This window comes from Fringilla coelebs (assembly GCF_963513975.1).
Source record: "Fringilla coelebs genome assembly, contig: SCAFFOLD_40, whole genome shotgun sequence".
NCBI lineage: Eukaryota > Metazoa > Chordata > Aves > Passeriformes > Fringillidae > Fringilla > Fringilla coelebs.
In genome coordinates, this window is record NW_028167217.1 from 843,374 (window position 1) to 868,685 (window position 25,312).

Below are 25,312 nucleotides of genomic sequence, written 5' to 3' on the forward strand. Positions count from 1 at the left end.
AACAGTAAAAGGCATGTATCAAAAAAGCCCAGTGGGATACTCAGGCTTTATGTGATCATTTTTTTCTTTAAGGAACTAAAGAGCTATGGGTGCATTGGGATTTTTGGAGTAGAAAAACAAGTAACTGAAAGATGTATAATTGGCCAAGAGAAAAATAAAAGGGTGATGAGAAAAACAACATCAGAAGGTCGTGAGTTAACTCATGAGGTCGACCATTTCAAGGTATCCAAGCAGAAGTTTGGATTTGTTAAACTCTGGATTTATTTGTAAAAACCGTTTAATCCAGAAGAAGAAGAATATACCACATGCTGGGGGGGGAGATTGTAAGAAAATAATATCTTTAAAAATAAAAAAAGAGAAAGAAAGAAAGAAAAAGGCTGGGAACAAAAGATTTCTTCACCCATTCCCGTTTGTTCCCCACTCGCTGGCGGCTGCACCCCCAGCCCCTGTGCCGGCTCCGGCACTGTCCGTCTGTCCCAGTGCGGCCGCCCGGCCCGCGGCCGCTCCGCTGGCCGTGCCGGCGGGGCTGGCGGTCTGTCCTGCCGTGCGGACCGTGGTCACCGCGCCGCCCGCACCGAGGGGGGGTCCCGTCTGCCCCGTCTGTCCCAGCCCCGGCTGCCCTGGCCCTGCTCGGCTGCCGGGGTCTCTGGCCGGCTTTGTCTCTGCCGGATCAGCCACCCTTGGCCTGCGGGGGCAATCCACGCTCCAGCTCGGTCTGCACCGAACACCCCTCGGGCGATCCCGCCTGCAGACCCCGCCTGTGGAGCACCCAGACCCGGTGCTGTGCCCAGTCCCGCCCGTCCTGCCCCGAGCTCCGCTCCCTCGGTAACCACAGCTCCGGCTGGACAGGGGAACTCTCTACAGGAATCACTTATTGAAACACTAAAAGTTCTGTTCAAAGATAGCCCTCTCCTGATCCTTCCTAAAATACAGGAGAAAGCTATAGAAGATAAAAATCCAAAAAGAATGAGATAAAGGGATTGATCTATTTCCATTAAGAGAAATTCCCATAGGACGGGGCAGACCGGGGTTTGTAAATGCTCCTTTGACTTCGTCTGAGGTCAGGAATTTTAATAAATGAAAAGGATATTTGGAGGATCCGATAGGCATAGCTGAACAATGAGACCAATTTTAAGTCCAAAAATTTATAATTTAGAAGAGGTGCGGTCTATAATGAAAATAGTCATTTTCTCAGGAAGAAAAGCAATGAATCAGAGCAGCTGGAATAAAAGCTTGGGGAAAAAAGATAATCTGCAGAGACCCCCAGAGAAGACAAAATGCCAACTGGACCGCCTGAGTGAGGTCAAAATAATGAGGGGAGTAAACACATGAATAATTATTATGATTACATAATCAAGGGAATAAATGAGACAGCATATCAAAGGCGAAATGCAAAAAGGCTTTTAAAGGGACAGCGTTTTAGAGAGAAAAGAAACTCCAACTAAATAGATAAACTTAAGAGAGACAGGAAAATGGTCCTAAGCAAGCTGAAGACCTGAAAATCTTTAAAGAGATGGGCACAGAGGGGGAATAGGGAGGTCATCGGCTTTATTTTTTTTAAAGGGGACAAATACCATCTGGAGCCTGTGATAACTTTAAAAGTGGGTCCCCAAGAAGAAGGATTGGAATTTGTAGTAGACACAGGGGCAGAGAGAACCTGCCCGTCAAATATTCCAAAAGGCTCTAGTGTGAGCAAACATACAGTGAAAAATAACAGGGGAAAAAGGAGAAAGTTTTACAGTTCTGGTCATTAAAAGATGTGGTGATTGAGGAAGGAAATTAAAATTTAGATGGGAGATATTTTTGCCTTCTAATGAGAGGATCCAAAAACTGGGAGAAAGCAGTAATTAAGATGGACAAAGTTACCACAGGGGTTTACAGAATCCCCAAACTTATTTGGGCAAGCTTTAGAAACAATACTACAAGATTTCCCTACTCCTCCTGGAATACAAATTATCCAATATGTGAATGCTTTTTTATTATCAGAGGAAGCTGAAGTGAGAGAGGCTACTATACAACTTCTATATTTTGTCAGGGGAAAGAGGACTAAGGGTATCAAAAGGGAAACTGTAATTTGAAGAACTGGAGGTAAAATATCTTAGACACTTTAGGTAGCTGGAAACCCAACCATGAGAGAATTGCAGGAATTTTATCCCTTCTCCCTCCCTCTTCAAAGAAGGAGATCGGAAAATTACTTAGATTGTGGAAATAATATAGATTATGGATTGAGGAGTACAGTCAGTAAAATTTGTGTATGAAAAATTGACAGAGAGAGATGATACAACGGACTAAGGAAGATATTGTTAAATTAAGAGTTGAAATTAAAACAAGCCTAAGTACCAGCTTTAAGCTTACCCTTGTTAGAAAAATCCTTTATCATTTACACATAAATACAGAAAACAGAGTAGCTCATAAAATTTTCTTAAAGAGTGAAGAAGAGTAAAAATTCTAGTAGCTTATATATCAAAGATGTTAGACCCAGTAAGCCACAGCTAGCCGTATGTATTAAAGTTATAACAGCTACTGCAATCCTAGTAAAAGGAAGTTGTAAGCTTACTTTTAGAAGTAAATTATTTGGGTACACCTTGTACCGTCTAAGGTGAGTTGAAGCAAGAAAAAAAAAAGTAAGAAGAGAAGAAAGAGAGAAGTTGAAATAGAGGGGTGGTTAGCAAACTCAGATGTTGGAATGTGGAGTGATGACATCTTGGTGTTGGAAGAGAACAGAAGTGTGAATGCGGCTTTTTTGCATCAAAGGCAGAGAAGTGTCTGAACACATGGTTGTTAGGAGGTTATTCAGTGCTGAACTGGGGTCCGGAAAGGGTTGAGCAGAACGGGCCCTCCTTGAAGGGAAAAGAGGATCAGTTGACTATAGAAAGAAAAAGAATGTCAGGAGCACCTGAGGACGCCAAGGTTGGGCTTGTCAAGGCTGGGAGGTGTCTGAGCGCTCCCTACGAGCGGCGGGGTCTCGGGGGCTGCGGCAGGGACCGATCCATGGAGGGGACCCGGCGGCGGTGCCGGAGCAATGACACGGGTTTGCCGGCCAGGAGCGGGGCTGGCTCAGTGCCGGAGCTGCCGGGGAGGCTCCCAGACTGCCGGGGCCCGAGCCCAGGATGGCAGCGCCAGCCCCGGTGAGTGAGCCGGGAGAGAGAGAAGGAAAGAGAGAGAGAAGGAAAGAGAGAGAGAGAGAAGAGAGAGAGAGGGGGCAAAAGGGCCCAAGGCATGGCCCCAGGGTCCCCATGGCCCAGGCTGCTCTCCCCTGCTCCAGCCCTGCAGCCAAGGGGCAGCAGCGGGGAAGGACCAAGAACAGCATCGACAGCAAGGCTGTGAAAAGAGGGGCAGGGAGCTGGCACTGAAAGATAAAATCAAAGCAGAGATTGCTGGCTCTCCAAACCTCACAAAGTGGTTTGTTTTTCTTAAGTAAAAAGATTTTTGTTTTGTTTGCTGTTAAAAAGAAGGTTTTGTTTTCCTGAAGAATGGGTTTGTAAGGCTAAAACAATTAAATGTTGCCCAAAAAGTAAAAAGCAATAGATGTGATACATCTTGTGTTAAAATTGGTCTGGCCTTTCTTATGTGAGTTCTTTCAGTAACTCACTGAAAGAAGAATTTGCCTCTGCAGCTATTAGCACAGCTGGATATAAGAAGAGGCTACTGAGGAGAAAGCTTTTAGCTAAACCCAGAAAGTTTGGAAGAAAAGCAAATGATAAAAGTTGTCTTTCCTTTATCACTATGCTATTAAGAAGTCCTTTATCCAGTATTGTCTTTCCTTTATCACTATGCTATTAAAAAGTCCTTTCCAGGTACTACTGAAGCAACAATCCGAATCACAGAAAGAAGGGGAATCCATGCCAGGAGAATCAAAGGAGTCGTGAAGGAACCTGAGGAATGGACAATCACATTTGAACCACGTGATACCAAACTGACTTCCCAATGGGGACTGAGTGGTAACGGTTTGGGAAAACCCAAATGATCCAAGAAATGTACAAAGAATAACACCTAATTAAGAAATAAAACAATGCTTATATCACTGGTTTCCTGCACTGCCTGAATAAAACATCTCCTTGGGGAGGAATACTTCAGACAGAGGGGTCAAGACTGTTTTTGTATTCTGACCTTAGCCCGTGAATTTTGTACAGGGAAGAAGGGGAATTACTATTTCCATCAGTATCATACTGTAAACTTTATTTGATTCATTCCAATACTGGACATGCTAGCTGGGTTATTAAGTAAATGCTTGAATTGTGGGAATAATTAGTATTGTAGTTCACAAAATTTATACTCTTATTGCAAGAAGTGTTAAAGTAATAACTTTGTTTTGTGGATGGGAATTATTAGTGCCTGTTGAATGAGAGAGACCTGAGGAACAGTGAGAAACCACAGTTAAGGAGTGTCAAAAACAATTTGCGTGGAAATTAGCTAAGAGAAAGTGACAAGGAAATAGAGGGCAAGACCAGATTGGCCTCTGTATTTCACCACCAAAAGATCAAATACACCTGCTGTGGGCTGCAACCTCACAGGCATGGGAGGTGGGAGTATAAGCCATGCTGGACCTCTGCTATTCCTGTTCCTGGCACTCATTTGTTGTCTTTTCCCTTTTGGGATACCAGTGTCACAAATGCTACAGAAAGCATCACACAGAGAGAAACCAAAGTTCCTCTTTTATTACACACACCTATGTCAACAGCCACTCTAACAACCCATCCAAATTAAGAACCTGTAGGCAAAACGGAGAAAATTATTGGATTACAAGAAACTTAGGAAGAAGTGGTAATAGATTTGGCACTGAATGTCCAAAAGGAGAGAGATGGATTTGTTTTACATTTAGTCTTAAAGATACGGTTCAAGATTCAGTAAAAAAACCCAAATAGTAAACAAAAGGTAAAACCAGCAATTTAACTCTGTATTGACCCCAAATTATATGTTGAGTTGCATTACAAGACTCCAGGCAGTTATAGTAATGATAGCAAATAAAGCTGCCCAGGCATTAGAGTTAATATCAAGTCACCAAAGCCAAACAGAAACTGTGGTGTACCAGAATAGGTTGGCTTTGGACAATTTTTGGCTAAAGAAGGGGGTGTTTGTGGAAAGTTTAATATATCAGATTGTTGAAAACTGATGACCACAGAAAAGTCATTCTAGAAAAGCAAAAGGAATCATAGAAGAAAAAAAAATATTTATATATATAATAACCAAGGTACCAGTCCAAAAATTAGAAAACAATGCTAAAACCTAGTTGGTGAGGTAATGTATTAGAAGAAATTAAGATTCTTCATTTTATGTGTTACAACTGCCTTGATATTTCTTCCTTGCGTAATCCCCTGTTTTATTTTGCCAGCATAGTCCAAAAGATGCAAGTAGACAAGAAATATTGCTCAAGCCAAATGATTTACAAAGAATAAGAGTGGGGATTGTGAAAAATGCATATTTTATGATTGGCTTTTCACAAATATTAAAATGAAAATGACGTGTTGTGTTAGAAAGTAATGCTGTAATAATTCTCTTAAGCAATGTGTTCAATGTAGTTTTAGGTTAAAAAAAAACTAAAATAGAAACTATGCTATGTAGGATACTTTTTTTAAAGAAAGGACTTGCAGCGAGCTAGCAGCCACAGACACCTAAATCAGAGAAAAATAATTTATTTCCCTTTTATCAGAACAAAGGAACTTCTTCCCTCCCCGAAGGCGCTGTCAGGACTCAGGGGAAGAAGCTGACACTGCCCAGACAGAATCCTGTGTCTGAATGGAATTTATGCATCATGGATGAGGTGTATCAATATGCAACAGGCTGCTGCTTTTAAGGGTTAATCCTCTGTTATTGGGTGTCCTTTTCCGGGCTTGTGCTGCCCAGAAAAAGGTACCTGGAGGTCTGTAATTCTTTGTTTCTCCTGTCCCATATTGTCCCAATTCAAATTGTCTAAATTATTACTACTCTAACTGTATTACTATTTTTATAACCATTTTATTACTATTAAACTTTTAAAATTTTAAAAACAAGTGACTGGTGTTTTTCACATTACCCAAAGAAGCAAAAAACCTACTCAAATGGGTCCAAAATCACCAAAAAAAGGGACCTAAAATCACTCACACAGGATTAAATTCACCCATGTTGGGTTTGGAGGGAGTTGGGGAATTCTGGGGGTTTTGTGGATTTTGGGGGGTTTTATTGGTGTTTGGGAGGGAGGTGTTTTTTCTGATGTTGCTTGGGGATTTATTAAGATTTTGGGGGTTTTTTAAATAATTTGGGGGGGGATTACTGGGACTTTGTGGGATTCTGTAGAAATTTTGGGGGTTTTACTGGAATTTCTGGGGGATTTTGGGTGGTTTTATTGGAATCTGGAAGGCATTCAGTGGGATTCTTTGGACATCTGGGTTTTTCAAGGAAATTTTTGGGGTTTTTGGGGGGGTTTTGTCAGGTTTTTTAGGCGTTTCCAAGCTTTCTTTGGGTCTTGGGGGGGATTTTGTAGGGCTTCCAATGGTTTTGGGGACATTTTTGGCGGATTTGTTGGACTTAACTAGAATTTTGGACGGAGGCTGTTGGGATTTCAAAAGATTTTGTGGGCTTTTATTGGGATGTAGTGGGTTTTACTGGGACTTTTTGGGGGTTTTAAGGAGATTTTGGTGCCTCTCAGCCCTTCCCCACACGCGGGGACAACCCCAAAGCCCTCTCAGACCACCCAAGGCCCCCCAAAAACTCCACTAAAAACTCCCAAAATCCCACAAAAATTAAAATAAGATCCCCCAAACCCCAGAGAATCCCACAAACTCGAAATGGAACCCACCAAAATTTTAAAAAACTCTCAAAAATTTCAGTAAATCCCCCCAAAAAAACAAACCCCCTGAGAAATACCAATAGCATCTCCCAAAATCAAAAACCCCCCAAATCCACAACCCTCCCAAAACAAAATAACTCTCTTGAAAAACCCAAAAATTCCTCCCTAGACAACAAAATACCCCAAAGCCCAAAACCCCACCAAAATCCTCAGAAAAGCCCCCAAAATCCTCCCAAAATCCCCCCAGACTCACTGGGGCTGTTCTGGATCAGGATGGAACAGGAGCCACTTCAGGGGACCCTCGGAGCCTTTTGGGGAGGGGGCACCATGGGAGAACCCCCAAAAAAGAGATGGGGGGAGGGGGAACCCCTGCTGTGCCCCCTCCTCCTGAAACCCCCAGACCCCAGTTCAGGGTGGCCTGGGACCCCCCCGGGACCCCCAAATCTCCCCCAGGACACCTCCAGGAACCCCAAACCCCCCAGAGCTCCCCAAGGTTGGCCCAGGACCCCCTGAGAGCCCCCAGACCCCAATCGGGCCCAGCCCAGGATGTCCCCTGAGACCTCCCCAGGACCCTGCCAGGACCCTCCAGACCCCTCCCCAAACCCAACTCAGGCTCCCCCAGCCCCCCCAGATCTCCCCAGGACCTCTCCCCAAAACCCTTCCAGACCCCCAAAGCCCCTCCCCAAAAACTCCAAAACCCTCCCAGGACACTCTCAGGACGCCCCAGAGCCCTCCCCAAACTCCCCCAGGACTATCCCAACACCCCCAGACCCTCCCAAGACCTTCCCAAGACCCCTCCCCAAAACCCCCCCGGACCCTCCCACGCCCCCTCCCCCTCGAGACCCCTCTTAGGACCCATCCGCACCCCCCAGGTCCCCCCGCAATGCCCCAGGACCCTCCCCGGACCCCCCAGACCCCCCCAAACCCCCGGACCCCTCCCCAAAGCCCCCCCAGACCCCCCGGACCCTCCCCCGCCCCCCCGATCCCCTCTCGGGCCCCTCCCGCTCCTGTCCCGAGCCCGGCGGGTCCCGGCGGCGGCGGGGAAGGGGGCGCCGCTTCCGGATCGCCTCTGATTGGCTGGGGCGGCGCGGGGAGGCGGGCGTTGCTGAGGAGAGCCGCGCCGTGACTGGTTGGCGGCCTGGGGACGTCCAGCGCGATCATTGGTTAATGGGGGACAGCGCGCGCCGCTATTGGTTGGGAGCCCGCGCATGCGGCGGCGGCGGGCGACTGTGAGGGGAGAGCGGCAGAGGAGCTGAGGTGAGGCTGGGGGGGGAACTGGGAGGGGGTTTGGGGCGCGTCTGAGGCGGGTTTGAGGAGGAATGGGGGATTTTGGGGGCATTGACCGGAAATAGTGGGGTGTGCGATGGGTTTGGGCGGAATGAGGGGGTGTGAGGGGGCTTTGGTGGGTCTGAGGGAGCTTTCGGGAGCTTTGGGGGCAGCTTGAGAGGGTCTGGAACATTCTCAGGTGGGTTTAGGGGGATCAGAGGGGATTTTGGGAGGTTTTGAGAGGAACTGTGGGGTTGTGAGGGGATCTGGGGGGTTCTGAGGTGGCTCTGGGGAGAATTTGGGGGAGTCTGAGGGGATTTCATAGGGTTTGGGTAAAATTAAGGGGTCTGAGGGGGATTTGGGGCAGTCTGATGGATTTGGGGGGGGGGGGGTCCCAGGTGGGTTTGGGGGGAATTTTGGGGAAACTTGGGGGGTCTGCGAGTTCTGGGGAGGTTTTGGGGGTCTTGGGGAGGGTTTGGGAGTCCAGATTGATCCTGGGCCAACTTTGGGGGTCTCTGGCGGTCCTGGGGGAGAATTGGGGGTCCCGGGGGTCCCAAGCCCACCCTGAACCGGGGTCTGGAGATTTCGGGGAGAGGGGGCACAGCAGGGTTTCCCCCCCCCCCCCCATTTTTGGGGGTCTCCCATGGTGCCCCCTCCCCAAAAAGCTCCGAGGGCCCCCTGAAGTGGCTCCTGTTCCATGGCCAGTGCCCCCTGATCCAGGACGGCCCCAGTGAGTCTGGGGGGTTCTGGGGGGATTTTAAAGGGCCTTTCTGGGAATTTTGGGGGGGTTTCTTTGGAATTAGGGTGTGGCTTTTTTGGGCTTTGGGTGATTTTGTTGTTTAGGGGGAATTTTTGATGTTTTTGGAGAGAATTATTGAGTTCTGGGGGGAGTTGTGGATTTGGGGGATTTTTGGTTTTGGGGGATTTTATTGGAGTTTTATAGTGGTTTTGGGAGGAGGGGATTTATTTAAATTTTTGGGAGTACTTTTAAATCTTTTTGGGTTCCACTGGGGTTCTTTGGGGTTCTCTGGGGTTTTGGAGGATCTTATTTCAGTTTTTTCTGGGATTTTAGGGCGCTTTTGTGGAATTTTGGGGGGCTTTGGGTGGCGTGAGGGGGCTTTGGGGTTGTCCCTGGGTATGGGGAAGGGCTGGGAAGCACCAAAATCTCCTTAAAACCGCTGAAAGTCCCCATAAAACCCACAACATCCCAACTAAATCTTACAAAATCCTGTTAGAACACCCTAGAATCCCAATAAAAGCCCACAAAACCCCTTGGAATCCCAACAACCCCCCCCCAAATCCCAGTTCAGCCTGACAACTCCCCCAGAAATGTCCCCAAAACCATAGGAAGCCCTACAAAATCCCCTCCAAGACACAAAGAAATCCTGGCAACACCCAAAACCCCCCAAAATCCCCAACAAACCCCCAAAATTTCCTTAAAATCCTTGGACCTCCAAGGAATCTCACTAAGTGGCTCCAGAATTCCAATAAAATCCCCCAACATTTTCAGTGACTCCCACAAAATCCCAGTAAAACCCCACAAAATTATAAGAAAATCAAAAAAAATTTCATAAACCCCAAACACACCCAGAGAAAAACCGCCCCACAAAGTGCCAAGAAAACCCACCAAAACACAAACCCCCAAAATCCACAAAACCCCCCAGAATTCCCCAACTCCCCCAACCCCAGTCATTCTCTCCAAAACCCCAGTAACTCCCCCCAAACTCCCACCAGACTCCCCCAGCCCAAGCAGCCCCAGATGCCCCAGCCCTGCCCAGCCCTCCCTGGTCCCTCCCTGGTCCCTCCCAGGCCCGTCCGGGGCCGCGGCCAAAACTCCCCGGAGCGAGCGCGGAGGGCGCGGAGCGAGCCCGGAGCCCATCCCGGGCTGGGCCTCAGGCTCGGCCCCTCGGGGGCATTTTGGGCCACACTGGGCAGGGTGAGGGTGGGCTCAGATCCCTGGCAGAGATTCTCAGGCTTTCAGGGTGGATTTTAGGCGCCTTTGGCTGATTTTGGGCCAAATATGGTGGAGTTTGAGGGGGGATTTTGGATCCTTTGGGATGATTTGAGGCCCATGTGGGTGAATCTTAATCCTGCATGGGTGATTTTAGGTCCCTTTTTTGGTGATTTTGAGACCATTTGAGTAGTTTTTTTGTTTCTTTGGATAATTGTAGGTCAAACCAAGTCATTTAGGATGATTTTAGGTCCTCCTGTGTTGCTTTCAGGAACATTTGGCTGATTTATGTCAATTGAGGTGATTTTTGTCAAAACCAGATGGATTTTAGGCTCCTTTGGGAGTTTTTAGGCCAAAGCAGGTACTTTCAGGGTGGATTTGAAGCCCATTTTGGAGATTTAAGGATGCTTTTAGGCCAGTTTTAGGGAGGTGTAAACTGGTTTGGTCAATTTTAGGCCTCTTTGGTTGGATTTTAGAGCCCATTGGATAATTTTAATGCTGTTAGGCTGATATTAGGCCAAACCTGGTGGATTTGTGCTGCATTTGAGACCCTTTTGCGTGATTTTAAACCAAACCAGGCCCTTTTAGGACCCTGCGTTCCCTTGGCACCCCCCTTTCCCCTCAGGGTTTGGCCTTCGGGAACGGGGCAGGAGGAGGAGGAGGGAGGGAGGCAGAGGCCGAGCGGCAGCAGGAAGCAGCTGGAGCAGGGGAGAGGGAACCCTGCAGTCACCACAGCCCCGGGAGCATCGCCCCCCATCCCGCAGGTGCCTGGGGAGGGGAAGCTGGGCCCAAACCTGCTGGGGGGTTTGGGGTTTTTGGGGGGATGTTTGCAGCTGGCAGGGCTCCAAAGCCAAGTGGCAGATGGCCTTCGGGGGGACATCGGGGTCCCCAGGAGGTGTTGTTGGGGGGTCCTGGGGCCTGCAGTGGCTGCTCCCAGTATGAGCCCAGGTGGTCCCCTCTGTGCTTCCAGTTTCCTCAGCACTCCCAGTCGGATGCCAGTAGTCCCCAGTGTGATCCCAGTTGCTCCCAGCATGGGCCCAGCTGTTCCCAGTGTGCTTGAATCACTTCCCTGTGGTTACAGACACTCCCACTATGGTCCCAGTTCAACGCAGTTGCCCCTACTCTAGTCCCAGTCACTCCCCAGATGATCCCAGTCCCTCCCAGTGTGGTCCCACTCACTCCCAGTTGCCCCCAGCATGGTCCCAGTTGTTCCCAGTGTGGTTCCCGTCATTCCCAGTATCTCCCACTGTTCTCCTGTTCCTTCCAGCATCTTTCCAGTTCCTTCCAGTATGATCCCATTTGGTCAGAACCACTCCCAGTCAGCCTCAGTGTAGTGGCACTCACTGCCACTATGATCCCACTCAGCTCCAGTGTGATTGCACTTCATCCTGCTGTGATGTCTGTACAAACCCAGTCCCTGCCAGTATGAACCAGTTGTGCTCCACACAGTTCCAGTTGCTGTCTCACCCTCACTTTCATTCCAGTCACTCCCAGTATCTCCCAGTGTACGCAAGTTCTCTCCAGCACCTTCCCAGTCACTCCCAGTTCCTTCCAGTATGATCCCATTTCCTTACAACTACTCCCAGTCAGCCTCAGTGTAATGGCACTCACTGCAAGTCTATTCCCAGTCACCTCTAGTATGCTCCCAGTCACTCCCAGTTGATTTCAGTTGCTCACAACTGCTCCCAGTCACCCTCAACATAATCCCAGTCACTCCCAGTACAATACCAGTCCAGCCCAGTCCCTCGCAGTGATGCCACTGCTGGTATCCCCCAGCCCTGTGTGCGTTCCCCCTTCCTGGATGTCCCAAGAGGAGCCCCAGGGGCTGGCAGCGCCCAGGCAGGGTCCCCAGCAAGGCCCAGTTTGGATGTGCAGCCCCCAGTTTTCCCAGTTTGCCTCTCCTTTGGCCTGGGCCAGGTTTCCCCTTCCCGCAGCGGCTGGGAGCAGCCGAGAGTCCCGTGCAAGGAGGTGGGCTTGGGGAGGAGGAGGTGGAGGAGGAAGGTCAGGAGGACTGGAAGAGGAGGGATGAAGGCAGAGAGCAGAGTGATGGAAGGAGGAGAAGGAGGTGGGGTTGAGGGGAAGAGGAGGAGAAAGGATAGAAGGGGAGGGATGGAAGAGGAGAAGGAGTTGGAGATAAGACAGAGGAGGAGGAGGGGAGATGGAAGAGGCGGAGCCGGGGGAAGAGGAAGCGGTGGGACAAAGGCGGATCAAGGCTGAACAGAGGGAACCTCGCAGCCGAGACCTCCCTGAATTTGCAGCCCCCACCTGTGGGATCATCGCCCCCGCACTGTGTGGGTGAGCGGGGAGGGGGAGCTCAGCCCAGATATCCTGGGGGCTCCCTGGGTTGAGTTTTTCTGGGGCGATGTTTGGGGAGTGAAGAACTCCAAGGCTGAGTGGAAAAGGCCCCTTGGGGGTGATTTGCGGGGCAAGCACACCTCTACAACTTTCTGAAAGTTGTAAAGCTGGTATGTTTATTACAGCGCTGGACACACGTGGGAATCGTTCTCTTAAAGACACATGTGTACCTCTGGAAACTCCAGATCTCTTTTTATCTTTTTCTCAATTACATATGCATCTAATTTCACAATAGGTTCATACATATTCATTCTACTGATTTTGCAAGGTACTTGCCTCTAATGTTTCTTTATCAGAAAGAACTCTTGGGTGAGGTTGCTCTGTTTCCTTCTTTCCTCCCCCCCTTATCTCTAGTCTTCTGCCTGAAGCAGTCCTTCTAAGCACAGGGTTTTTGTGAGAACGGGTAGTCAGACTAAACACCAAACTACAGACTAAACTCAAAAGATGTACATTTCACTGAAATCAAACTGGATTTCTATTCTGGAAAATTCCTACTCTGCTTCAGGGGGACATTGTGGGGTGCCGGTGGCGGCTGCCGGCAGAGGCAGTCTGGAGGAGCAGAGCCCTGTGTCCCCCAGGAGCCCAAAGTGGGGAGCCCAGAGAGGGGGGAGCGCTGCCATTGGCGGGACCCTCAAGAGCCTGGAAAGGGGCAGGGGGGACTCCTTGGAGCCCCTGCAGCCCAGGGCCTAGAATGAGGGGAAAAGGGACCCTGGGAGCCCAAAAAGCCCTGGCATCCCAAAATGGGGAGAGCAAAGAGGGGGGAGCTTTTGGGATTGCTGGGACTGCCAGAAGCCTGGGGAGGGCAGGCACTGAGGGGAAGGGGGATCCTCAATGGAAGCATGACCCCCAGCAGCTGGGACGGGGGCAACCCCCAAACACCAGAGGGGAGGGACCAGGGATAGGGAACTTGTGGGAGGCTTTTCCAGGGCTGAATCTTGTTGTTTGGGAGGTTTTCCTGGAGCCCAGATGGCCGGTGACTTGTAGAGATGGACTTGGGCAGAGGGACCTTCAAACTCAATGTGCTCATCCCTTTTTGGCCCCAAACCAGGTTTACCCATTGCCAACCCTTGGGAGGCTGCAAGGAAGAGGAAGATGCCCCGGGGCACTGAGGCAGGTAAGGAGGAAGTCAGTACCCCTTTCCTCCTCTCTCCTGCTCCATCTCCCAGCCCAGCATGGCTCCTGGCTGCAGGACAGCCCTGGGGGGATCTCCTTCCCCTGTGGCATGGAGGCAAATCCTATCCTCTCCTTGTCCTTCCTCCCCAGAGCAGGAGTTGAGCATGGAGAGCAGGGAGGACAAATCCCCACGGCAGAACCTGTTGGAAGAGGCCGTTTTGAGCGGCTCCATGGCACAGGAACCTAACAGGGAGGAAAAGCCCCGGAGATCCTGCACGAGGAGGGGCTGCAAACGCAGATCACGGGGATCTGAGGGGGAAAGACCCAGCCTAGGCCAGGAAGGCGGCCGGAGATCGAGCCAGAGCTCGGAGCTGGTGCTCCATGAGCAGCTCTGTGATGGGGAGAAGCGCCACACGTGCTTGGAGTGTGGGAAGAGCTTCAGATGGAGCTGCCACCTGATCCAGCATCAGAGGACCCACACTGGGGAGAGGCCATACAAGTGTGGGGAGTGTGGGAAGAACTTCAGCTGGAGCTCCAGCCTGATCAGGCATCAGAGGGCCCACACTAGGGAACAACCCTACAAGTGTGATAAATGCAGGAAGAGGTTTCAGATCAGCTCCGATCTCCTCAGGCACCAGCGCACGCACACAGAGGAGAGGCCCTTCCGCTGCCCCGACTGTGGGCAGGGCTTCAGGCGAAACACCCATCTTGTCATGCACCGACAAACCCACACTGGGGAGAGGCCCCACAGGTGTGAGGAGTGTGGGAAGAGCTTCGGCCGGAGCTCCACCCTTGTCAGGCACCAGAGGATCCACACTGGGGAACAGCCCTACAAGTGTGGGGAGTGTGGGAAGAGCTTCAGACGGAGCGCCCATCTGATTCAGCACCAGAACATCCACACTGGGAAACAGTCACACAAGTGTGGGAAATGTGGAAAGAGCTTCAGACAGAGTGCCCATCTGATTCAGCACCAGAACATCCACACTGGGAAACAGTCACACAAGTGTGGGAAATGTGGAAAGAGCTTCAGACAGCGTTCTTACCTGATCGTCCATCAAAAGACCCACACTGGGGAGAGGCCCTATGAGTGTGAAAAATGCAGGAAGAGGTTTCAGACCACCTCTGGTCTCCTGCAGCACCAGCGCACGCACACAGACGAGAGGCCCTTCCGCTGCTCCGACTGTGGGCAGGGGTTCAGGCATAACTCCCATCTTGTCATGCACCGACAAATCCATACTGGGGAGAGGCCCCACGAGTGTGAGGAATGTGGGAAGAGCTTCGGCCGGAGCTCCACCCTTGTCAGGCACCAGAGGATCCACACCGGGGAACGGCCCTACAAGTGTGGGGAGTGTGGGAAGAGCTTCAGACAGAGCGGCACCCTAATTCAGCACCAGAACATCCACATTGGGAAACAGTCACACAAGTGTGGGAAATGTGGAAAGAGCTTCAGGCAGCGTTCTTACCTGATCGTCCATCAAAAGACCCACACTGGGGAGAGGCCCTATGAGTGTGATAAATGCAGGAAGAGGTTTAAGACCAGCTCCCATCTCCTCAATCACTATCAGGTTCACACAGAGGAGAGGCCCTTCTGCTGCCTCGACTGCGGGAAGGGATTCAAACACAAATCCACCCTCATCACCCACCAGCGCATCCACACTGGGGAGAGGCCCTATGAGTGTGACGAGTGTGACAAGAGCTTCTCACAGCGCCCTTACTTGAACAAACACCAACGGAGCCACCAGTAAGGGAAGGTCAGCAAGTGCCCCGAGTGCAGGAAGAGCTTTGTGCGCTGCTTCAGCTCCATCCCCCACGGGAGGAACCACGTTGGCCACAGCCCTGGTGCCCCACATTCCCTGTGATCCATGTTGGGAACACACCTTCTCCTTTTGGTTTGGCCTTAATTTCCTTCTGCTTCATCTTCATTCCTTTAAAACAGCACAAACAGGGTTAAATGAAGGAAATTGTTCAAAGATGTCTAAAGTCCCACCATTTTACAGGTGTTCAAGGTGGAATTCAGGATTTAGGGACACATTCTGTGTGGAGTGCCCCTTTTCCTAAGAGGCAGGAATTTGATCTCACCCCTCTTGTGTATCTAAGAACTCCTCCCCTGACTCAAACCCTAACTGTAGCCCAGGGATATCCTGTAAAAACCCCACAGCCCTGCCTTTGCCCTGTCTTTCAGGGGTCAGAAATGGATTCTGGAGCTCTCTGAAACCAACACCCGTCTCGTTTGTTCTCGGCACCAGCAGCTGCTGCCTCCCTGGACACCATGAACTCAGGAGAATGGGGGCAGGCAGTGAGGACAGGTCCTGGATTGCAAGATAAATGTGTGTTCTGTTTGCCATCTGTCAGAGGTGGGGCAGTTATCTTCTGGTCATTGGGCAGTTTTCTTTATCTCGTCCACAGCCAATCCTCCCTCCAGGAGTTACCTTCAGATAAATGGATAATAATTATTAATTATCTGCTGTTAACAGGCCATTGAGTGTCACTGCCTGGCTGATAAAATGTCATCATCCCATTGGGAGATGCTCTGCCCAGTGGGAGGAGCCAAGCATTCCTACCTGGATAGAATCTCAGCTTTGGAACACTGCAGGCAGCCTTTTCCTACTGGATTTCCAGAGAAGCAGCATTCTTCTCCCCTGCAATCCCAGAGGATCAGCCCTTTTCCCACTGGATTCCCAGAGGAGCTGCCTTTTCCCACTGGATTTCCAGGGGAGCTGCTTCCTTCTCTACTGGATTCCCCAAGGAAGACCCGGCCCATCTACAGCACTCCTGGAGATTTAGAGGAAAACTCCTCCCTTCTCCAGGATCCCAGCTCCAACAGAACCCCACCGGGCACTGCAGGAGGGCTGCAGCCACCATTGACTGGGACTGCTGCCAGCACCCCGACCCACAGGGGATCAGGTCCTGTTCTGACTCTGTCTGTGGGGTTTTGTTAGTTTTCTACTACTGCATTTGTATTTTTAATTTTTCCTTATAAAGAACTGTTATTCCTATTCCCATATCTTTGCCTGAGAGCCCCTTAATTTTAAAATCATAACAATTCAGAGAGAGGGGGTTTGCATTTTCCATTCCATGGGAGGCTCCTGCCTTCCTTAGCAGGCATCTGGCTTTTCAAACCAAGACAATAACAAAGTTATTTTAACACCACAGATATAAAATCCATTTTAATATCTGCAAAAAGCCAATATTATAATATGTATCTATTACAATAGTGACCTCAAAAACATGGGGGTAAATAGCTTACGGGGAGGGGAATTCCCAGTAAGGGGAGCAAAATTCCCAGTACTGGGACTGGGCCATGGGACTGACATCTACCATCACTCAGTGAGAGGTTTATTGTTATGGATACATATTGTAATATTGGCTTTTCACACATATTAAAATGGATTTTATATGTGTGGTGTTAAAGTAACTTTGTTGTAAAGATATAGTTTTTATTTCTGATGTTAATTAAGCTCAGAGAAATAGCTGCTTGTGTTAAAATGCCTGCTTGGATGGGATAACATCCAATGCACACAGGATGAGGACACCTGTACAGATCTGCCAACTGTCCTCACTCACTGTCTGAAGGCAGAGTGGACCAAGGCGCAGAAACTGGAGGTGATAAGAATGGACTAAAACCACAACCAAGGAATCTGCAGGCTCTAAAAAGGCAGATCCAAGGAGGAGCCATGCTAAACAGTTCTTGGAACGTGTAAACTAGTTTGGGGAAAAGTTTGCTATGCATGAGGGTCTGTGGATATCCAACAGGCTGATGTAAGGGTAAAGGTATTTTAGGGGTATCCCCGAAGGTAACAGGGTGCTCCTGGATGAGTGCCAAGATGCACCCGGCCGTAATAACCTTTGCTCCCTGGTCCTGGTCTCCCATAGTACTTTATTAAACTTTTTACATTTTCACAGGAGAGTGAACGAGCAGCGTTGGACTTCTGTGGGGGGAGCTGTGACAGGGGGGCCAGGGTGGAATGACCTCCCCAGTGGCCTCACACAGCCCCTGTGATGTCACACAGCCCCTGTGATGTCACAGGCTACCGGTGATTTCATACAGCCTTCTCTGATGTCACACAACCACTCTGTTTTGTCACACTGCCTCCATGTGATGTCTTTCAGCTGCTATGTGATGTCACAGAGCCGCCTTCTGTGATGTCACAGCTAACTCTGCGATGTCACAGCCCCCTCAGTGATGTCATACAGCCCACTCTGCTGTCACACAGCCCCTTTCTGACATCCCACCTGCTCTGTGGCTCTGTGACACAGCCACAGAGGTGCCGTGCAGAGGGTCATTACTGGGACATCACGCCATGATCAATATGAACAAGTGAAGCCAATTTTATTACAAAAAGCAAGCCATTTTTATACTATTCTCAATTGTTCATGCCTCAAGCTTATACATGATTGGTTAAATCCTTTTTACGCACGCATTTTAATATTTTAGTTCATTTTATTTAACCTTCCTTCTTCATGCATATCACTGCAGTTTTCTTGTCTGCCTTTGCATCCTGAACTGTTTGCTTTTGAGTGTGTTCTTGTCCTTTTGTGTCCTTCAAGGGCATGGTGTCCTTAGTATCTATGAAAGCTGGACTGTACATATGTTGCATATGTCCATTGTCCTGCAAAAAGCTCTCAACAGTGCCGCTGTGACACAGCCCCCTCGGGGATATCCCACAGCCCCTGCCAGTGCTGAGCCCCTGTGAGCTCTGTCTGTGCCCTGCTGGTGTCCCTGAGGTGCCCTGGCCGTGCCCCAGCCCTGCTGGGCTGTGCACAGGAGCTGCTCCTGGCCAGAGCTGTCTCTCTGCAGCGCTGCCCTTGCCAGGAGCTGCCTCTGGGCCAGGAGCCCGGCCCAGCTCAGCAGCACAGACACAGCACCAGGACTGTAATGACCCTCTGGGGCTTTGGTGCTGTTTGTGTCTGCCATGGCCAAAGTGCTGCAGGAGTTGGCTCTGTCAGGGCCTTGCAGCTGCTGCCCATCCCTGTGCCCTCTGCAGCCCAGGCTGTCCTACGGTGTCCCTGCCCTGGCCTCTGTCCCTGCAGGCTGTCGGCATCCCCCGGCTGCCCCACCTGGCTGGGCCCTTCCTTTGCTGACAGCTCTGCCTCCTGCCTGCCTCTGCCTGCCCACACAAAGCCTTGGGCTGCTCCAGGCTCCTGCTGGGGACGTGCTGCACCACAGCCCTGCCCTGGCAGGGAAATTCCTTTCTCCTGGTGTCCAGTCTGGGCCTCCCCAGCTGCCCTTGGCATTAATTCTTTCTTTCTCATGCTGTTTTCTGCTATGTCAAAAGGATCCACCATCCCTGAAATTGCTCTTTAAACACTCCTATCTCTCTGCTCCACTGTCCTCAGTCTCCACCCCACTGAGCACAGAGCTCCTTTGTCCCTATACAGTGCTCATGTGCCTGAGGCCTCCAAACCCCACCTTGGGAGATCTCTTGGCCCTCTCCAAGGTGTTTCCAAATGAAAACATTCAGCTCATAGTCTTAGAAAATCACCAGAGGACAGGGCCAGCACGACCTGGCTGTCCTGGCTACTTTTGTCTGGGAGCAATCCTTGGATATACAGAATTTGGGAGGCCAAATTCTAATTTTGGCCATGGTCCCTGGATAAGCAGGCCAATTCTTTTCCATAGGAATGAAGGAACAGAGCCCCTCTGTTTCAGGGGCAGATGAGAGGTGACCACCAGAGGCCAAGGCCAGCCAGAGCTGGCAGGTTTTGTTTTGCAAGATACCCTTGCATAGAGGAAATTTTTTAGGGGGAATACCAGTTTTGGCAATGGGCATCTGAAAAGTCAGACAGTTCTTTCCCACAGCAAGGAAAGCACGGAGCCCCAGTGCTCCAGGAGCTGATGAGAGGCAGCCCTTGACATCCCAAGATCAGCCAGACCTGTCAGGTGGCCCCTGGGAGGCCAAACCAGCCAGACCTGTTCCATGTTCCCGGGTTCCATGGGGCCCCACAGTTTCACAGTGGTCCCTTGCTTCCCTGAGGCCCTGAGGTGCCATAATGCCCCCTTGGTGACACCAGGCCCTGTGGGTCACAATGGTCTCCATGGTTCCATCAGGCCCCACAGAGCCATAATGGTCTCTGGGTCCATGAAGCCCCACTGGGTCACCATGGCCCCCTGGTGCCACGGGCTCCAGCGGTGCCACAATGATCCCCTTGGTTCCACGGGCTCCAGAAGTGCCACAATGATCCCCTTGGTTCCATGGGCTCCATCAGTGCCACAATGATCCCCTGGGTTCCACGGGCTCCAGCAGTGCCACAATGATCCCCTGGGTTCCATGGGCTCCAGAAGTGCCACAATGATCCCCTTGGTGCCATGGGCTCCATCAGTGCCACAATGATCCCCTTGGTGCCACGGGCTCCAGTGGTGCCACAATGATCCCCTTGGTGCCACGGGATCCAGCAGTGCCACAATGATCCCCTTGGTGCCATGGGCTCCAGCAGTGCCACAATGATCCCCTTGGTTCCATGGGCTCCAGTGGTGCCACAATGATCCCCTTGGTGCCACGGGATCCAGCAGTGCCACAATGATCCCCTTGGTGCCATGGGCTCCAGCAGTGCCACAATGATCCCCTTGGTTCCATGGGCTCCAGTGGTGCCACAATGATCCCCTTGGTGCCATGGGCTCCAGCAGTGCCACAATGCTCCCCTAGGTTCCATGGGCTCCAGTGGTGCCACAATGATCCCCTTGGTTCCATGGGCTCCAGTGGTGCCACAATGATCCCCTTGGTTCCACGGGCTCCAGTGGTGCCACAATGATCCCCTTGGTTCCACGGGCTCCAGTGGTGCCACAATGATCCCCTTGGTGCCATGGGCTCCATCAGTGCCACAATGATCCCCTTGGTGCCACAGGATCCAGCAGTGCCACAATGATCCCCTTGGTTCCACGGGCTCCAGTGGTACCACAATGATCCCCTGGGTTCCATGGGCTCCAGCAGTGCCACAATGATCCCCTTGGTGCCATGAGGTCCCCACAGTGTCCCAGTGATCTCCATGGGAAGGAAAGAACCCAGCCCCAGTGTGGCAGGGGTAGCCACCAGAGGCCAAGGCCAGCCAGCCTTGATGGTACTGGCAGATTTTGCCTGGGAGCAACCCTAGGATATTCAGAATTTCAGAGGTGGAATCCCAATTTCAGACATGGACACTGGAGGAGAAGAGAAGGACGGTTCTTCTCCATAGGAAGGAAAGCACAGAGCCCCAGTGTTTCAGAGGCAGATGAGGGCCAGCCCTTAGGAAGCCTCGGCCAGCCAGACTTGTCAGTCCTGGCAGATTTTGTCTGAGGGCTATCCTTGGATATAGGGAATTCCAGAGGCAGTTGCCCAATTTTGGCCATGAGTGCCTGGTCGAGATGGATGGTTTTTCCCATAGGAAAGAAAAGCACAAGGTCCCAGTGTTTCAAAGGCAGATGAGAGGTGGCCCCCAGGTAGCCAAGGCAGCCAGATCTGTCTCTCCTGGCAGATTTCATGTGACAACAATCTTTGCAAATAAGGAAATTTGGAGAAGGAATCCCAGTTTTGGCCATAGGGCCCTGGAGGAGGATCAGGACAGTTCTCTTCCATAGGAAGGAAAGCCCAGAGCCCCTGTTTTGCAGAAAAAAACCAAAACTACAACTTTGTGAAAGTTGTAAAGCTGGTATGTTTTTACAGCACTGGACACATGTGGGAACCATTCCCCTAAATGACATGCGTATCTCTGCAAACTTCAGGTCTCTTTTTATGGCCCTCTCAAATACATATGCATATAATTTCACAATAGGTTCATACATATGCATTTTACTGATTTCATGTGACGCTTGCTACTAATTCTTCAGAAGGAACTCTTGGGTCAGGTTGCCTTGCTCTGTCTGCTTCGTTTCTCCCCCCCTTATCTCTTGTCCTTCGGCTGAAGCAGTCTCTCTAGACACAGACCCTTCAAGAGAACAGGCAGTGAGACTAAACAGCAAGCTACAGACTTAATTCAAAGATGTACATTTCACTTAAATCAAAATGGATTTCTACGCTTGAAAATTTTTACTCCGTCTCACCCCAGTGCTTCAGGGGCAGGTGAGAAGCAGGCCTCGACATGCCAAGGTCAGCCAGACCTGTCCAGCAGCCCCCAGGAGGCCAAACCAGCCACATCTGCTCCCTGTCCCCTTGGTTCCATGGGGCCCCACAGTGTCCCAATGGTCTCCTTGATTCCATGAGACCCTGTAGTGTCATAGTGTTCTCCTTTTTTCTGCAGTGTCTCCATGGCCCCTTGGCTTCCCTGAGCCCTTGCAATGTCACCATGGCCCCTCGGCTCCCTGTGGCCCCGCTGTGCCACAATGGCTCCTTGGTTCTACAGCCCCACACCTTCATCCTTGGCCCTTGGTTCCACAGGGGACCTGAGTTTCACAATGGTCCCCCTGATTCCGTGAGGCACCAGAGCATCACAATGGTCTCTTTGCTTCCATAGCGTCACCATGGTGTCCTTCGAGCTGCATTGTCACAATGGCCCCTTGGTTCCATGAGTTTCCGTACTGTCAGCAATGGTTTTTTTGTTCCAGAGGGGCCTTGATGTGTCACAACTGCTCCTTGGTTCCATGACATTCCAACATGTCATGTACAGAAAATTAGGCTATGAAAAGCCAGTGTCCATGAAGGAGACAGAGGAGTCCTTCAACTTTATTGGAACAAAGGGAGAGAATCCATCAGGGCTCAACCCCACGGGGTTTTCTCTCTCGAGGTTTCAGAGGGCACAGCCTCCTTTTATCCTAAGCTCCTGGCTGCACGTTGCCCTCCTCCTTTCCCCCCTGGCTGAGGTACCAGGAAGGTACAGCCTTCTTGAACTGCCCACCCCATATTCCCCTCTTGATCCTGTCATTTTAACCCAAACCCAAACTCAAGATCATGCACACCCACTTGTCTGTTTCAGGAGCCAAGCTGTCTGGGCTCTGTAATAAACCTGTTATTTGATGTTAGTAGAGATATTAGGACACATTTCAAAGATGTTAACACCCCCACTTTCACCCATCGACTCATCAGTAAAGACATCTTGCCTGTCAGTCACTATGGACTCCTCAGTTCCGTGAGGCCCCACAGAGTCACCATGGACTCTGGGCTCCATGAGGTTCCCCAGTGTCACCGTGGTGTCCTTGGACCTGCATTGTCACAGTGACCCATGGCTCCATGAGGTTCCCCAGTGTCACCGTGGTGTCCTTGGACCTGCATTGTCACAGTGACCCATGGCTCCATGAGGTTCCCCAGTGTCACCGTGGTGGCCTTGGACCTGCATTGTCACAGTGACCCATGGCTCCATGAGGTTCCCCAGTGTCACCGTGGTGGCCTTGGACCTGCATTGTCACAGTGACCCATGGCTCCATGAGGTTCCCCAGTGTCACCGTGGTGGCCTTGGACCTGCATTGTCACAGTGACCCATGGCTCCATGAGGTTCCCCAGTGTCACCGTGGTGGCCTTGGACCTGCATTGTCACAGTGACCCATGGCTCCATGAGGTTCCCCAGTGTCACCATGGTGTCCTTGGGCACCATTGTCACAGTGACCCATGGCTCCATGAGGTTCCCCAGTGTCACCGTGGTGGCCTTGGACCTGCATTGTCACAGTGACCCATGGCTCCATGAGGTTCCCCAGTGTCACCATGGTCGCTGTCAGAGGCTGGATGAGATCGCTGTCCCGAGACACCTTGGGATGAGCTGTCAGTCAGTCCCGCAGCAGGCAGTGCTAACCCAGGCTCTGATTGCCTGAGCCATCACAAGTCCCACTTGGGGGGAGGCCCACGAAGGCCCAGGGGCTTAAAACACGGAGCAGGTGCTCAGCCTCTGGTCCGTACCCAGCCTTCTCCTGGGTTGTGTCTCACCCACACTGGAACCCCAGCAGTTGGTGGCCATAGGCATTTCTCTCTATAGAGCTTCTGTCTTCCTGTCTCTCTATCTTCTCCTTCTAATGCTTTTGATACGGAACATTTTTGGTGTCCAACAACTGAAGTGTTTAAAGGTTTCCAGGTGTAATGGACTGAGCTAATGAAGTTACTGCTATGGTGTTTTATGTTGAATTGGATGTTCTGTTAAATCATTTTCTAAAGTTTCTGGACTTTGCCAATGAAATTTTGAGTAATTTTCACCTCTTGAGAATATATGGTTGGTGTTTCTCCTGTGCACCAAAATCCAGTAAAGGAACCTTTGGTTAGTGTGAGAAATGACTGCCCACTTTAAAAATTTTCAAAGGTTTATTCAACTTTCACACAAATGACAAGAAAAGGCCTAAATAAGGACAATCTGGCCTGGGAGCTCCCCTCGTGGCTGCCCACCACGGGGCTGGCTCCTCCTCAAGATGGACCCCAGGGGTTGCATCAGCCAACCCTGGCCCTCCCAAAGCCTGTCAGTCAACTCTTCTTTGCTGTTTATTGGTGGAGTCCGCTTTCCTGCACCTTGATTGGAGGGTCAGTGCTGTCATGCCCCGCCCCCTCCCCATGGAACAAGTTTCCGGACTCGCCTTCTTTGCGCCTGTGCGGGATGACTCAGGCTGTGGGATGGTGACAATCCGGGGAAAGGGGACTGTGGGGAGAACAGAGGACATCGAAACAACAGACTGCAATAACATAACTTCACATCAATAAAGCTTCTCTTAATATTCACACAGTGTTCATCCCTTCATTGGGAGAGCCAATCATCTCATTAGCCATCTATAACACACAGGGACCTAAAATCACCACAAAAACGCTTGCTTCAACCTAAAATTACCCAAAGAGGCCTAAAATCCACCCATACACGCCTAAAATCAGCCAAATGGATATAAAATCCACCCTAAAACTGCCCAGGTTATCCTAAAATCACTCAAATGGGCCCAAACCCCACGCAAATGGGGCTAAAATCATCCAAAGGGATCTAAAATCCCCCCTCAAAGCCACCAGCTTTGGCCTAAAATCAGCCAAAGGGGCCTAAAATCCACCCTAAAAGGCTTGAAATCACTGCAAGGGATCTGAAACCCACCCTAAACCTGCCCAGTTTGGCCTAAAATCATCCAAATGGACCTAAATTCTCTGGGACCGAGACCAAACCCAGCATTAGAACCAGCACCAGCAGCAAGACTGAGACCAACACTGGAACTGAGCTTGGCAGTGCTACAGGACCGGCCTCGGGACTAGGACTGAGACCCAGACCAAAACCGGCACCAGAACTGGCACTGGGACCAAGACTGACACTGGGACCGGCATCAGGAGCCCTTTGGAACTGGGACTGGCACCGGCAGCGCTCCAGGACTGGGATCAGGACCGAGACTGGAACCCGGCACCTGCACCAGGACTGCTCTGGGACTGGGACCAGGACCGAGACCAGGAGCCCTCCAGGGCTGAGACCGAGACCAGCACCAGAACCAGCACCAGCAGCGGGACTGGCTCCGCTCTGGGACCGAGACTGGGACTGGCACTGCTCTGGGATTGAGATCAACACGAGAACCAGAATCAGCACCGGGAGTGCTCCGGGACTGAGACTCCCCAGTGTCACCGTGGTGTCCTTGGGCACCATTGTCACAGTGACACAGAGACCGAGGCTGGCACCAGGACCAGGATCAGTGCCGGGATTACTCTGGGACCAGCATCAGGATTGGAAATGGGATTGGAAATGTGATTGGCCCTGGGATCCCTCCGGGACCTCTGCATTCACTCCAGGGATCTTTGGCTGAGCCCCAGGATGGGGAGGGACCCCTGGGCAGGGCGGGACCCCCTCGGTTCACATTGATATGGGACTGCCATCCCGGTCCATATGGTCCAGTTTGTATGATCCCAGTCTCTGGTCCTAATCCATATGGTCCCAGCCTGTGAAATCCCGGTCCATGTGATCCCAGTCTGTACAATCCCAACCTGCACAATCCCAGCCCATACAATCCCAGTCTGCAT

General features: G+C 50.9%; 2 protein-coding genes across 2 annotated transcripts in view; one reads left to right on the forward strand and one right to left on the reverse strand.

Annotated features, from left to right (window-relative positions):
• The window catches only part of LOC311166120 (uncharacterized protein), a 219,203-nt gene that overhangs the window by 185,853 nt on the left and 8,038 nt on the right, over positions 1–25,312 (reverse strand). The window lies entirely within an intron of this gene.
• On the forward strand, positions 7,986–16,455 carry LOC311166125 (uncharacterized protein). Its single transcript, XM_084227605.1, has 3 exons — positions 7,986–8,023; positions 13,387–13,452; positions 13,602–16,455. Exons 2-3 carry the CDS (start codon positions 13,431–13,433, stop codon positions 15,194–15,196), a joined length of 1,617 nt encoding a protein of 538 aa, XP_084083731.1. The 5' UTR covers positions 7,986–8,023; positions 13,387–13,430; the 3' UTR covers positions 15,197–16,455.

Bases quoted from the DNA above. Each gene is read 5' to 3' on its own strand.
- LOC311166125 (XM_084227605.1), top strand. From the start codon at position 13,431: ATGCCCCGGGGCACTGAGGCAG. The intron at 13,453-13,601 runs GTAAGGAGGAAG...CTTCCTCCCCAG, and splicing joins GCCCCGGGGCACTGAGGCAG to AGCAGGAGTTGAGCATGGAG.